Here is a 16,098-nt window from a genome sequence, read left to right as displayed (position 1 = left end):
TGGCAGTGTTCTGGCAGTAACTCATTTCCTGTGAGCTGCTGTTTAGAGAAAAGCAGCAAAGCAAAACAGCAATTTGGACCACAAGATGACTCATCCTGATCTCAAACTCCTTTGCCTTTCTTTGATCTGTGCTGGCTGACTAAAATAATCAATCGGGACAGGCAAATCCAAAGAACTGAAAAAGTCCCAAACCCTTTAGAAGATGGAGGGCTGGACACCTATGATGCAAAGCCAACCCATCACACAGAGAAAGATATTTCCTTTAATGAAAACAGGAATACAGAGATCACCAAATAAACTGGTTTTGGTCAAGGACAATAAATGTGTTTAAAGCATGATTACAAGAAAACAAAATGAAATTAAAGTCTTAATATTAGACTGTACAACACACACTTCATCTCTAGAAAGACAGACTTTCCCTTTCTGAAATTGAGAAAATCATGGTCTGTGTCTCCCGTGGGGCAAAAGGCACCATGACTGGCTCTGACAGGCAAAACTGAGTGGGGAAAAAAAGCAAGGACATTTGCTCTTCGCAACAAACTGCAACAGGTAAAATTGACTGTGGATCTCTTTTAATGAAGCTACAAAGGCAATCAGGTAAATAACTCACAGATTACTGATGGACACACAAACATTTAGAAGAATTCAACAGTTCTGCTTTTCTAAGCAAAGCAATTGCTCCCAAGTTTCTCCCACGATCCCACTGTAAAGTATTCCATATATCATCAGCTCCTTTGCTGGCTAGTGAAGATCAGCCTTTAAGGCTGCAGGCCTAGGGTCTTTTGCAAGCGCCCGCTTTCCTAGCATTTTGGGGACTGAGGACATCAGTGCCAGGTCTGCAGGCTGAACCTCACCCTGAACCACAAGCCCGGGGGTGGGAGGGTAAGGCTGCTGTATGCAAAGCAGAAAGCAGTGTTGCCATGCACCAGTGCTGATGTTCATGACCTCCAAGGAATAAGGAAAATGGAAAGCTCAATTCAGGCTTGCACTGCAGATGCAACCACTGCAGTAAGCAGCGATCAGGAGAAAAAGAAGAAAGGGGGACTTCTCTGGCTGGAAAATGTCATCTGTTTGGCAAAGCTTTCTATGAATAGCCTGTCCAGTGAAGCACAGTATTTGTGTTTTGGTAAGAAGCACCAGTTCAAAGTTCTGCCTGACTCTGGACCAGCCTCGGGGTGTTATTACATGAACTGAGCACCGGGTGTTAGCTCCAAGAGGTGGTATGCTTGCAGAAGTGCAGTTTTACCAGGAGAGGTGAGGGCTGAGCCTGCCCAGCAGGAGTTGAGTCCACCACAGAACACCATGTGAGCAGCACAACAGCACCAAATGCTCTCTCTGAATCCTCCGAGGGGGCCTCTGAGCAGGTGGACATCCCAAGGACCACAGCTCAGCTGTGGAAATGCGCAAGAATGAAACAGAGTGCCCATCGTGGTACTGGATGGCAGGCATCTGGCACTCTAATTCTGCACATGCTGGTGAGGTGATTTTAGCAAAGGTGCTTCAGAAGTTCACAGTATAAGGCTTGTTTGTAACTGCAGTCTGTCCGCACCAAAGCTGGCATGGCTGTGAATTTATTGGGGTGCTGCAGCTACCTGGTCAGTCTGAAACCTCCCTGGCAGCCGTGGTCCCTAAGCCCACACAAGTTGAGACAACAGGGATGCAGGTGAGGGACCATGCCTATCCTCCATTTCCCCTGAGCAGAGGAATTGTATGATGAACATCTCAGTGCACCAAATCATGTTGCTCCTCAAATAGCTAGTCTTTGTGAGACAGTTCAGATGAATTGGACCGTGTGTCTGTGACCACTGGGTCACATCTTAGCATGGAAATTCAGGTAAAGGGGACAAGGAAATCCTACGTTCATAATACCGGAAATGTTTTCTTGACTAAAAGGAAAGTGTGTAATCTTCTTCAGAAGTCATTCTTCTTCCTCCACAGTGTATTTCAGACTACATAGAGACAACTTGTTTAAACAAGGGAGTCTACTTTTTCTGTCAAAAGCATTAAACCCGGGCTGATTCCCACCTGAAAATCCCTTAAGTGGTTTTCTTTTTTCTTTTGCAACTGCAATAGAGGATATATGTAGTGGCTGTCTCCTAAAATATTAACATCCTCTCAACTTTATCAAACCTTCAGATCTTCGACTTCCCACAAAGTCCACAGGGTGTCTACTTACCTTAAGCAAAAACAGACTGCAGTCAGAAGGATGGGAATTTTAACAAAGCATATTCCCTACTGTATTACCCAGTCCCTAGAGACACTTAAAATAAATTAAAAAAAAAAAAAAAACCCAACCAGCAAATGCAGCTAGTGTAGTCAGGGGAACTCTGGGATCTAAGACAATGTGCCTGTCTTTGAGAACACTGTACTGCGAGCAGCCTGTTTCCCCATTTGGTACCAGAATCTCTGCTGGCCAAAAAACTCACCACTCCACTCCCAGTTCTGCAGGATCACCTAGCCATTTTCTTCCTGCCTCCAGTTAGTTGCACAGATTGTTCTTCCAGTATGCAGTCACACTGGAAAAGGCAGTGCTACTCCAGTTACATTCAGCAATAAGCCACCCCTGTAAAACTAGGGCAAAAACTGGCAATTATGACAATTAGGAGTTTCGCAGGCCAAAATACACAGCTCTGTTAAACTAAGCAGACTGTCATCTAACAAAGACAGAGGCAGGATTGCAAGGTTTGATGGAGTGACCCCAACCACAGTGCTGGAATGGTGGTTACCAGTCACTTGGCTTAGGCAGGTTAAGATGGAGAAGCTCTGCCTGAGCCCCTGTGGCACACACGCCCGGGATCAGCACTGTTAATGCTACAGTTGCACATACCTTGAGCTTTAGCACTCAGGGGGAGGGGAGGAGTCCTCTACCATGCCTTCCTGGCATGGTCTAGAGCCCCTCCAAACACCTCAGTCAGCTCAAACCAAATTTAGCAGTGGCAGAAGTTTCAAAGGCATTCGGCACCTACAGGCATTTCCATGACCTTTAGTGGCATAGTAGAGGACAGGAGACCTACCAGCAAATTCTTCTGAGCAGCTCAAATATAAGGAGTACTTCAAACAAAATCTGTTCATGATAAAACGAATCCAGAAGTAAAACACTGACTATACTAGTTGCAATTTTTAAAGCATCTGAAAGACAAAGGCTATTGTTCCCTGCTATTCTGAGGTTGCTGGTCTGGAATGGTACCATCCAGAAAGCATCTAAGAGGCACTTCCTTCTTCTTTGTGGATTGTGCAATTTGCAGGTACCCATCTGGCAGTTAACTCTTTTGGAGATTAGCACAGCAGCCTGCGGAAGGGGCAGACGTGATAGGGCCCAACTTGAAATGATAAGCATGAAGTCGTAATTTCTGACAAGAGAACCAACCTACTTCCAAGCTGGGTGCTTGTCTGTCCTGGAGCAAACAAGATTACAGGCCATTTGAGTGGGCTAAAATAACCATTCCTTGGTCAGAAATCACATAGCTCGGCAAGTCACGATGAACCCTCCAGCACATCCCTCTCAGCTTCAAACTTCTCTTGAGCACTTCACGATTTTGTTTCTCAATGGTCCTCTGACAGACAGCAAGCAAACATTGTCCCTTTTCATAGCAATTTCAAGAAGAAAAGGCAACTGCACAAATCACCAGCTGACAACGAAGATCTACCAGTTGTAGACTGTCACTCCTAATATGCAGAAGTGAACCACAATCAACAACACTGATCCAGTTGTCATCACTGATAAGGAAGAGGACAGTTACTTTAAAAACCCCAGTTGGTGACCTCAGTTTCTCAAGGCAGAATAAAAACACGTGGGATCAGACCCCTCCTATACAACTGACAATGCATTGAAGACATGTAGGGAGCCCAGCAGCAGGCTTTGTGGCTCCGTTTTGTAGCTGGAAGTACTAGTGCTGGGTTGTCTAGGTGGGACATGAAGGGACACAGGCTTACCGTCTCTGGCAAGTCCCAGGACATAGAGTGGTAGGAACAAATCCCTATCAGGAAAGCCAAAGGAGGTATTAGAACAACTGGGTAAACACAAGAAAGAATTATCAGACTAGCAATGTCCTCCTCATTTTCCTAACAGCACATGTGAATACCCAGCATTGCTGAAAAGGCACCACAGTTGCAGTGAAATACAGCTACTTGAACTTGGACATCCAAGCTGAAGGAAAAATTGGAGAAGTGTATTCCAGGGCTTCTTTTAAAACAGCAAAAGTATTGTATAAAAACATTTCCCTGTACAGTAACATTAAAATGAGAAACATTAATGTCTGCATCTTGCTTCAGCTAGTATTAAATTTCATTGAGCACCAATGGCTGCTCTACAGCAGCCCTATAGCAATGAAAGGGAGCTCACTGACTGTGCAAAACTGCAGATTGCTCCTATCTCTGTGCATCTCAAAATATGTTGTGGAATAGAAAATCTTGTTCCCCTAGAAGGGAAGAGAGTTTAAAAAAAAAAAAAAAAAAACACCAAGAGAGAACAATGTTGTTTGCTTGGTTATTTGAGACCTTCCACATTTACAGAGGAAAGAGATTCCAGAGCTGCCTGCTATGAGGAACTCTTCTCCTTGTATTTCTGGTAAGCGTCCAGTATCTCCTTGACAACAGTTGGATCATCAAGTGTGGTGACATCTCCCATGTTGCTTGACTGTTCAGTGACTACTTTCCTCAGCAGCCTTCTCATGATCTTCCCCGATCGGGTTTTAGGAAGACGTTTTACCACCTGCAGAGAAGGGAAAAACACACTTATATTAGAACCTGGGTCCTGCTGAAAACCACAAGGAAATTTGGCTGAACTGTCCTAACTCTGGCGCACTGTTTCCTGGGAAACAATAGACCATCGAGCACATTAGTTTATGTCCAAGGAAAGGAGTGTCACTAGCATCAATTCCTTGTGCTATACGTTTTATTCTTATCTAAGTAGACTTTGTTCCCCATTTACTCATTGCTGTGTATCTCCAAGCTGGGTGCTGCAGGACGCACAGCTCTTTGGAGAATCAGGTCCTGAATAAGCTGCTAACTAGTGAACTAAAAAGCTAGTTAACACTTGAAAACTCAGTCACTGATGATGACACAGACGTTCATGTTCCCCTTTACAGGGCAGGAATATAAAGTACACAATACTGCATGCCAGCTACAGGGTCTCCTACTCAAGGGATAACTCCTGTCTGCTGATGTTTCTCTCTGCCCGACTATGTGTCAGCCTACACGCCTTCCTTCATAACCAGAAGAATGTTAAATGTCTTGGCTATGCTTCCTGCAAAGGACTGAGCAGCAGATTCAAAGGCTTTAGCATAAACTTGAGCCTGGTAGAGAATTCTCAGGCACTGAACAGAGACACCAGCAGGTCTCACATTTTGCTACAGGATCAGGCCAGTAGGCTACAAAACTCCAAAGCTTTAACTAACACGCAAGGAAAGAGTTGTAGGACTTCTCTGCAGGACCACCTCGAAACACAGGGAAACAGGTGTTTCCTTGCAAAACCGAAGTTCTGGGAGCTGCTCCAGTCTACTGAGGATGTCCTGGAATGTTCCAAATTGAATGAGCCACCCTTGCCTGCTCCTGCTGTGTTCTGTAACCTGTGTCTTAGTGTCCACCTTCCCAGCATGTGGCCAAAGCAGAGCCCCTCAGAGAAGTGGTCTGGTCACTGCCTCCAAGCAGAGAGTGGAATGGATGCAGTCAGGCCTTGAGGGGCAGCTAAGGGGCAGCTTTGTGCACTCTCCCCAGACACACAGAGGGAGCACCTGAAAGGCGACCAGGCTTGAGACGGAGCCTGGAGTCCATCAGTGCTCCTGGGTCAGGCTGAACAGCTCTCAGAGTTACGCAACAGAAACAGCGAGTGCTTTGCAATCTGTAGTTGATGCTAATTATCAATGCAAAATAGCTGGGCAGTGGGAAGTGTCACTCTGTCTGTTGAAGGCTGTGACATTTCCCTACAGTTTGTTGGGGTTTTACCTGATCCATCACACAGGGCCACAAAGAGCAGTGTGAGGGGTTGGTTAGCTGAGGGCAAGAGCTGTATGGAGCAGTGATGCTGCTGCATAGTGAACACGGACATCAAGTGCATCTTGAGGCACGGGGTGGGCCTGGGGTTCCTCTCTGCCAGAGCTCTTGCCAAGCATGGTGCTCTCAACACTCTCTGTGCATCCTATTTAAAAGATCGTTCAGCACTTGGCGCAAATGGAGCAGCCTCAGGGTAGCTCTAAAACACACTCTGTAACAGCCCCACCGAGAAGCTGCTCTGCAGGCTGGAGCAGCTGTAATATCCGAGCCACCTTCTGGGTCACTGCTGATCTTCAGGCATGGAGAAGGAGCACATGCAGACCACACCACCTGCCCTCCCATACCTAGGAATCCCCCCAGCTAGTCCTCTTTTCCTGCTTTTTCGTGCTGCCAGAGAGAGAAAACAGCAGCACTGCAGGCAGGAAGGTGAGGCTTGCTCAATGTGACCATTCCTGCTCCTGGTACCAGTTACAGTCTCCCACTTACCATAATGTGGTCAGGCACAGCATATTTTGCTATCTTGGAAGCCACTATGGCTTTGAGCTCTTCTTTGACACGTTCTATATGAGCTGTCTGCTCCTTTAGCACTATGAAAGCAAAGGCACCTGGAAGACAAACGAGCAGAAGCCACATACTCAGATCCTGGCTGGCAAGACCAGGGATGCTCACTCAAATGCCAAGGCAGGTTTCAAACCATTGCTATGCACAATCTAGGGACGGCCAAGAAAACCACAGATCCTGTTTACAAAAGGGAGTCAGACTCCAGCCCTCAAATGATGGCCCAACCTTCTCTTTTCATCTACGGACCAGACTGATCTCAGTGATAGTGAAAACTCTACATAAATTACTGAAGTGTCATTGGGATCAAAAGCTGGCCAGTGCAAATCAGCTATTCCCATTCTGTTCAAAGGACATCTCTGAGCACAATCCTTTTAAAGGAAGCTCTACCACATACAGAAACACTGTGTGCGAAAACAATTTAAGGAGTAATACCTGCACCCAGCTTAGTTACAGTTATTTTCATGGTTGCCTTTGCCTCTTGGGGCTGCAACGCCAGTCATCCTAACAATAACTGCCCTCCTGCTCCCTAAGCACCTCCTACCACAGAGCCCATGTTAGAAATTAAGGAAAGTGTATGTAGGTGTCATGTCAGGACTCTGCTTTTCACATACCTTCTCCTTTGATCTTGTGCGGATACCCAATCACAGCTGTCTCAGGGACCTCAGGGTGATCAGCCTTCACAAAAAGTGAAATAAAAATACACAGAGCATAACAACTGCTTCAGGCCCTGCAGAGTTTGTACCAGTTGCTCTAGGAACAACACATCTTGTCATATCTCACCCTCCCTTTGGCAGATCCCGCTGCAAGCACAGAAGGCAAGCTGGATGCCGCCTTCCTACTGCATGGTCAGCTGGTGGCCACAGCCACGGCCACGTCTCTGGGAGCTGCATTTACTCACTGGATTTGCCTTGCTTTTGAACACACAAATAAGTACTCTTACATACACTGCTAAGCCTGTTGCACACCAAGCTGAATTTGCACCAGCTGGAAACCTGCTTTCTCTTTCTTTGTTCATGCTCTTGTGTGTGCGTGGCTACGGTCCCAAGTGGTGACTGGCATGGCCAAATCACAAGCAAAACCAGTCCTGCTTTGCTGTGTGCCATGGGGAACTGTTGCCAGCAGAGCAAAAGTGAAGCTGCCAACATCACAGTTCACATTGACTGGTGTTTCTAAGTGCCCAGAGCACACCAGAAGGCAGAAAGAATCAGGCGTCCTCAACTTCGCAGAGCAGGGGAAGGGTTGTTTTGCCGAATGCATCTTTTTATTATTATGCTACACAACAGTGATTTATTCTGTCACACTTCAGAGTTTAATTTAACAATTTGGCTGTACAGACCAGAAGAAATCACATATCTGAATCCCACACCAAAGACTGGATTATGCTATCTTAAATTAGATTAAAATATGAAAGAAAACATCACAGAGCAATCTAAGCATATAAATATATTTGCACATACAAATACATACAGTGGGAGAGGAACTGGATCCTGTATCTACAATCAGAGACCCACACAGGCAAAAAAATTACACAGGAGAAAGTAAGATCCTGTGTGCCATGCAAACACAGCTCAGCTTTATCACGTTACATTTAAATGCCATTTGCAGGCAAAGCACATAATATAGAAATAAATATTCAGGTCAAGCTTTGAAGATAAATTCTCTGAGGACTTTTTGTTTTCAGTTCCCTGAGCTAATATTATTTGCTCTGGAAATGACAGGCTAGCTTTGCAGCTGACAGGAATCAAGGTTGCTTCATATTTAACACTGCTGAATTCTCAGTCATACTCAGCTAGTTCGGATGAGCAAGAACCACAGATTTGGGAAGGAGAGGTTAGGTGTTAGCAGAGAAGGAGCAAACAGGAGAGACAATCCCTTATGGAAACTCCACCAGCATGCAAAACTACAACTGCAACAGTGACGTTGTACCATACTCTAACCGTTCAACTGCAGGGACTGGCCGTGGTATGGCTCTTCTCTCACTTGCCCATTCGTTGTCTCCTTAATAAGGGAGCTGTTTCCTTCTGCACAGTTGCTATTCATTATGCATCGAGCTGTGTGTATGCAAGTGCAGGGGTCTGAAGGCAAGAGACTCTGCGCTTGTTTAAATCATAAAGCTTCTTTGAAAGAGCCACCCTGCCCCACAGGTATGCCTTGTCAAGGGACCTCTACCTGCTTGGAACTTACCATTGCATCTTCTATCTCTGCCGTCCCGAGCCTGTGTCCGCTGATGTTAATGACATCATCCATGCGCCCCGTTATCTGGTAATAGCCTTTCTTGGTCCTGTAAGCACCATCCCCTGTGAAGTAGTAACCTACGGCAGAGATGCGTGGGTGGTCAGCAGGAGGAAGGGTGCCAGCCCATTGCTTTGGGCTCTGATGCAGAACAGAATATGCTCTGGGATGGTGAGTAGGGTAGGGTGGATCAGGCAGCTCACAGAGCCTCCTAAACTTACATCTTCCTGACCTGCCACACACCATTTCCCACTTCCCTCTGCCATTCCCAACCTTCGTCTGCTCTGCCTGGGCTGTGCTGGCTCCTAGTAAGCACCCGAGCAGCACCAGGACAGTGGAGCTCAGGTCTCTGCCAACATGGGAAGAATCACTGTAGGTAATCAGCAGCAACCAGTGGCTCATGTCCCTGTAGTAAAACCAAGTCCAGCAACACAACACAGTGACGCTCTGTTGGATTTACAAAACCAAAGGGGGCTCTCTGATCTCCCTAGGCTTGCACAGCTGCACAGCAACTGTGTGTTCAGGCCCAGCACACACAGCACTAAGATAAAACCACTTCAAATGTCATTTGCCATCATGCCACAGGCTATTGGTCAGACTCAGGTCTGCTGGTAGCTGCACCTTAGCAGTCACAGAAAATTACAACTGTTCAGCTGAAAGGGAGCAGTTCTATTACATTTTGTATGTGGGAACACTGCCAGTTTTTTTAATCACTTACACTGGGATGGTTGAAAAGCCATTTTCCCTCCTGGGTAACAAAGATTCAGATCCCAGATAACAGTCTCTCTCCAGCACATGAGCATGGCAGAAATACTGCTATCAGATTAGCTGAACCCACACCCTGTACCCTCTCCCAATAAGCATGGTGTCTGGAGGAAAACTCCAGCGTCACTGAGGACACATCTAGTGACACAGATTGTGTTGGCTCTTCATCAAAGCCATTTCCACATCCAAATTGCTCCTATGGCACTTCTGAGCAGCAGCAGGCAGCTAGTGCTGTAAAATCTGAAGGTGGTTCTTGCCAGGACCCATTATTGGCCAATTCATGGACTTTCAGTCATGCCTCCTGCCCTTCCAGATCAATTAAACAACTATCAACTAAATATCAACAAGACATCAAATGTGAACATGTAGTGAGTAATAAGGGACTATGGGCTCATTCAATTTCTTCTACCAGTTTCCCATTATTTTCCAATCCATTTTGTACAATTTGCAGTATTTGTCTCTCTAATTCTTGTCTACCTTGTAGCTTTCAAATCCCTGTCAGTTGCTCCCCTGAGTGAAGACAGTGGTCTTGTCCAATCTCCTACAAAAAAATATTTCCCTGCCACTTCTAATTACTTGCCAGATACAGCTCGACCATGTGTTAAAAAGGAAGGATGTAACACAGCCTGTGACAGCAGGGCTGAGATTCAGTGATGCAGGAAATACTTTCCCATCCAATATGCCTGTTTCCAAGTGAGACACAAATGGCCCCAAAAAAAAAGGTATATGGACTTCAAAATTTAGGCATTAAAATTTTCTTAAAAATAGCTTCTCTTTTGACAGCTAAAAAGGTCAAAACTATCTAAGACCATCAGGGCATGCTTGCAACACAACCCCAAGCAAACAAGATCTGCCTGGTACAGAAATATCGCGAAGTACTGCTGAAAATATTCAGTGTGCTTATACAGCGGGTAAATTGCCTTCCCTTGGCACTTTCCTTACCTGGGTATGCTTTGAAATAGGCATCAACAAACCGCTGGTGATCTCCATAGATTGTTCTTGCCATGCCAGGCCATGGCTGGGCAATGCAGAGCGCACCGGACACATCATTGCCCTCTATAACCTTTCCCTGCAGGTTCAAGCATAGGAAGGATGATCAGGTGAACAAAACATGAATAGTAAGGCCTTCTGTGTCATTGATCTAGCAAGAGTCACCCTGTTGCTTACAGCAGACTGCGTGTGGAAGGCCACAGGTGAAGAAAATGAATCCACTCCTGTAGCTACTACGCACTGTCTGTATCGTGCCTTCCTCACCCCCTGAGGCCAGCAGCACAGCAGATAAAACTAAAAGAAAAGTGAGTCCTGTGATTTTCCAGAGGGCAATGCCAGCAAAGATGACAGAAAAAATGTGCTGAGCAGCCAGAGGTTGCCTGGGAGGAGTCTAGGAGGGAAATGCCTGGACCTCTGCCTTCCACTTTCACTTTTAACTGCCACATTCCCTTAACAAACTGTATAAGGAGGTGATTAGATACTTTATTGTTTAACAGAGCACTGGAGTGCAGATGGGGATTGCTCTGCACAGCTTTACAGACCAGCACTAGTTTTCTCACAGACACACGCAGTTGCAGGGCCTCATGCCTTGCACGTCCCCTGGAAACTCCACCAGTCCCACTGGCTGCTCATGTCACTGGATTTGGCATGCACTGCCCCAGTTGTTCCGCTCCCAGGAGCTGTGTGACTTCTGACTTCTCTCATAAATGCAGGCAGCAGCTCTTGATCAGAAGCAGTGTAAGACAATAAAAGTGGTGCTGAAAATGCAAACACTCCTCTAGACATTTGCAGACATCTTGCAAAGCCCAGTTGGCAGTCTGTATGGACATCTGAGATATGCTCAATATATAAATTGCTCATCTAGTCTACCATTTTAATGGAGGGATAAACATCCTTCCGGATCCCGTTTCTCTGCCATTAGCAAGGTGATTAAGGCAGAAACGCACACCAGCTTCTCTTTTGGGCACTCAACTCACATTCTCATCCATCAGCACGGGCACAATCCCAAAGAAAGGTCTCATAGCCATAGCCGGAACGATCTCAGCTTTCTCCTCTGAAGGCCGTGGGGCAATGCAGATGCCGCCAGTTTCTGGAAAAATAAAGAAAAACAAAATATGTGGCATTCATCCAATGTTGGATGAAAGCAAATGCCAGCTCTAAAGAAGAGAATAGCGAAGCCACCTTGCAAGAAAAAGCCACTGGGAAGGAATTATGCAACACCAAGTAGCACAGCCATCTGAAAGCAGCACAGATCTGATAAATCAAGAGCTCTTTGTGAATACAAGAAAGGCTTAAACATAGAAAAATGTCTGGCAAGCCAGGATGACACCACCAAGGACTGTTCTGTCTACAGGGGACATTGCAGCAGTTAGAGAGCGGATTGCTGCATGCAGGTCGCCCTTTGGTGAGCTCAGATCGAAAGCTACTCCTACTCCCTGTTTGCATCGTGTCTCATTCAGTGCTGGCTGCAAAATTTACTGCCCGCTGCATACACACTGGCAACAAACCACAGAGCGTGGCCAAGCAGCTGCCTCAGGGGAAGAGCAGCTCGCCATGCCCCAGAGCACCAGGATCGCTGACGTCTGGCTTAGTGCTTCAAAGGCTCAGAGGAGAGCAGTACATGGTTCTACAGCGGCTGACTTTGCACCAGCCAGCCTGCGGACCCTGCAGCAGCAGCCACGACGTGTGCACTCAACAGCCTTCCCACAGTCCTGTCCATGGCAAATCCATCAGGCACAGTGCAGACCCCATGGATTCAGCAGCCCACATGCTCTGTTCACTCCATCTGGCCCTAAGTCAGCTCACAGATAAACTTGTTCCTCCAGCTACCAACCAGCACGGAATACAGGCAGCTCTAATGCACACTTAAACCTTCTCGCGCTAACAGGGCTGCCTGCTGGCGGGGGCAGTGCTCACCAGCCCCATTTCCTACCCCAGAAGTGATTTTACAGGGAAACTATAAGTATGTCAGGGGATTTACCTCCCCATGCTGTTTTTACAGCTGGCTAAGGTTAGCACGAAAAGCACTTCAGGGGTCTGAATTACTATCATTACAGAGTATGAAATTAACCCACCCCTTACAGGCAGGTTGAGCTTAACTTCTATTCAAAACTGAACCTTTTAATCATCCTCTTTCATTCCTGCTGAGACAAACATTAAATCAGATTTCAATCTTAATCAGATCTTTTCGATTCTAAAACTAATTCAGAAACACAAGAGAGAAACAAAAACAAAGGAGCATTAGGCTTTTAAAAATACAGCTCTATAAATAAAGGTATGTTCTGCTACCTGGAGAGTGCATTCCTCTACTGACTCTGCTGAGGTTGTGAAAACGGAAATCAGGGTGGAAAGGCTGAATCTGACCCTGAATTTGCATCCAGTTGCCCTGGCATAGCTATGAGGAAGGGTCTCTCTGAGGAACCCTAAGCTTCAGAACTGCAGAAAATAGTTTCATGCGTGGCTTACACATAAAATTATTTTACATTTCATTGATGGGCATGCATCCACGTCACATGTTTTTGTTTATTTTGAAATGGTCATCTTTATTTTTTCAGAAAAAGAAAAAAGGCACCGCAGACATCTGCTGTTCTCTGTTTGCACAGACAAAATCTGAGCAAGGAACCTGATTAAACTGATGGTTGCTCTTCCTAAGCCACTACTCATTCTGAATACAGCACTGCAAGCTGTGTTTCATCATGGGTTTTGCCACATCCTACTCATCCTGCAGTCAGCTGCACATAAGGCAGTAAAGTCACATTCCAGAGGGAGCTGCATGGTGGCAAGGGTGCTTTAAAAATTATTTGCATGGCAAAGGCCTATTTTAAACTGGTTTAAAAGTACCAATTTTAGCCACTGACAGATGACAGCTTGCAAGACTTCTAGGCTTTACCTTGCCCCTATGAAGTCTGTCTCTAGAAGCAGGGCTGTCAGAAGAGCCATGCCTGCATGTTACCTGTGCCTGTGCTGTCACCATAGTGGAAATCCACCCAGACTTTCAGAAAGGACAGCAGAGTCTGAGCATCGAAACAGGCTCCCCTCTGCTGTGGCTAAATCACGTCTGGCAGCAGGGTGGAGCACGTACTCTCTACCACCGTGGTCTTCACTCCACAGACAGATTGGACTGACTACTTCGGGAGGAATCCATCTCAGAAGCACCAGCCCATTCTAAATTGCTTTAAGATAACGCCGACAGCAAAAGGTTCCGGGATCTATTCAGAGATGTCTTTCAAAACCAGCTTTTGTTCACAGCTGCACACAACAGCTGTACTTTTTTTACAAAATCAACAACGAAAGTAAAAATACCTAGTGTCTCTTCTGCACTGTGAAGAACTACACCTGAAACTCAAACACAGCTTTGATTCGATTACTGTCAATCACAGCACAGCACTATAATACTTTAACGGTAAGAGCCATAGGAATTTTTCATCTCTCCCATCTGCACATATCATGCTACTTAAATTGCTTCTTGTAATTGCTATCTCACTCATTTGCTCATCCAAAGACTTTCAAGTGGATTCTTAAATCATCATTTGCTAATCTTTACGCCCACCAGGCTTTATGAGCTGGCAACATGTTGCTGCTTCAGAGATCAACGTACCGTAGAGGACACTGCATACAACAGCACAATTAGCAAGCTACATTGAAACTGTATACGAGAGGTGACACTGCAGGACCACAACCAGCATCCATCAAACTGTTTCTGTGATCTCTTTCCATGCTCCCTTTACATTCAAATGGCGTATATAATGCTTCCAAGACTAATTTGGCTTCCTCTTTATTGGAAGCATCAACTGTGGAGAAAGATTGATTCTACTTTCTAACAAAATCAATTTTATTAATATTTATCATTATATTATACTTCCAGGAGCTATTTACCTGCAAAACTATGCTTGGTTCAAGGTAAGATCAAGCACTCTGCACTTACAGACCATCCAGCAAATGTTCTTTAACCTCTCACCTGACAGTTGTTGCTCTAAAAACTCAGGAAAAATATAGTTTAATATAAGGTCTAACCCTGTACTTTGGAGAAAATAGAAGACACTGCATACACCCTACATGTACCAGTTAACTGAAGACAAACAAAAAAATATTAGGGCAAAAAGATATTCTTCTCAACTCCATCACCACCGGAGTAATCACCTGCTTCTCCACAGTGTTTTATTTCAGAGCAGTGAGGAGGAAAGCATATAACACCTAGCCAGTCAGCTTTCCCTCTGCTCAGCATGTGAGAACCCAGATGGTTTAAGAGATCAGTAATTGAAGTAGACAGTAGTTAACATTGCTGCTCTGAATTCTGAGGTTGCTTTATTTCAAATCTGAAAATAAAAAGAGTCTGTAAGTCTGGTCTGGATTAAATGGAACTTGGTTGTGAGCCAGAAGCTAATTCATCACATTGAGATGAGCCACAAGGCTCCTGAAGAAAGAGCCTGCTAGCAGGAATAAGGATACAATCAGGAGCAGCTTGACTGGAAAGGGAATGAATATTCTGCCCAATGGCAACTAGAAATTCAGGAGTATGGATGGCTTTTTTCTAGCAGAGGAGATGCTGTGCTGCATCCATAACGTCCATGGCTCCATGACAAGCTGTAGTTCACGACTTGAGAAGGACATATTGCAAAACACCTTTAGCAACTCTTGAATGCTGATGCCCAGAAGAGAGGACCAGGTGCTGAGGAAGGAGCCGGGAAGGAGCTGCAGGACTCTTTGAAGCACAAAGCCTCACCAGGCAGCACAGCCCCAGCCGGAGCACAGCACTGGGGCCTCTCTCTGCTGCTGGCCAGGGAGGGCAGGAGGCAGCTCTGCTCCAACTGGACCGGGAACTATGAAAGCCACTCACTCTGTCCAGCGGGTTGGAAATGGAAAACAAGCTTTAACTGATGCACACAGCTGGGCCAAGCAGATTGCCAAAACAGAAGCACACTCCTTTTTGAGGCACCAGGGCCAAAGCAACTACAGCATACTCATTCACTCCTGGATGAAGCTGCTCCCCGGCAGCCCTGCTAGGTGACAGCCACTGTCCTCTAGCCACCTGATGCACAGGCAGCAAGCCTCCACTCACTCCCTTCCAACCTGCCACAGCAGTTGCACTAGGTGCCTTTGACTACACCGCTTAGTTTTCCATCCTCCTCTGACCGTTCCCAGGAAGGAAAACAAAGCACACCTAAGTACAGATTGTGGCTATATGGTGCTGTAAATGCCCTTTCATGATAAGACCATATCAAGGTCAGTACAGTTGGATAAATAACTCAAAATGACGTTTCCAATTCAAGCTGCCTACTCCCAGCTTTGCCCAGAAAGTCAACCTCTGCCTCCTGTTTCTAGAACCAATTGAGATTTTCCAGCACTCAAAATATCAAATAAATTTAGAAGGGGAAAGAACTCAACATTGCTATTGCTTTGATACGCTGTTACATTGCTACTATGTGCTGAAACTACATAGTGACTTTCAAAAGCCGATCAAAATGCCAGGAGAGTTTTTTTGACAGATTCATTGGATTGAATTGAAATCCATTAATCCTTCTCTACACACCAGCAACCTGTCAATGGTCAAAGCCCTCC

General features: G+C 45.7%; 1 protein-coding gene across 1 annotated transcript in view; it reads right to left on the bottom strand.

The window, feature by feature from the left end:
• Positions 1-239: 239 nt before the first annotated feature.
• ACSS1 (acyl-CoA synthetase short chain family member 1) overlaps positions 240-16,098 on the bottom strand; it is a 39,245-nt gene continuing 23,386 nt past the window's right edge. The window contains exons 9-14 of the mRNA XM_086744395.1: positions 11,517-11,629; positions 10,492-10,618; positions 8,737-8,864; positions 7,164-7,227; positions 6,478-6,596; positions 240-4,711 (exon numbers count right to left, since the gene is read on the bottom strand). Of these exons, the coding sequence (XP_086600521.1) occupies positions 4,538-4,711; positions 6,478-6,596; positions 7,164-7,227; positions 8,737-8,864; positions 10,492-10,618; positions 11,517-11,629 (725 nt within the window). The 3' untranslated portion in view covers positions 240-4,537. The remainder of the gene's footprint in view (positions 4,712-6,477; positions 6,597-7,163; positions 7,228-8,736; positions 8,865-10,491; positions 10,619-11,516; positions 11,630-16,098) is intronic.

This window comes from Chlamydotis macqueenii, chromosome 3 (genome assembly GCF_036417535.1).
Source record: "Chlamydotis macqueenii isolate bChlMac1 chromosome 3, bChlMac1.mat, whole genome shotgun sequence".
Classification (NCBI taxonomy): domain Eukaryota; kingdom Metazoa; phylum Chordata; class Aves; order Otidiformes; family Otididae; genus Chlamydotis; species Chlamydotis macqueenii.
The sequence above is the reverse complement of the archived record's forward strand: the minus strand, read 5'-3'. Positions and strand labels throughout refer to the sequence as shown.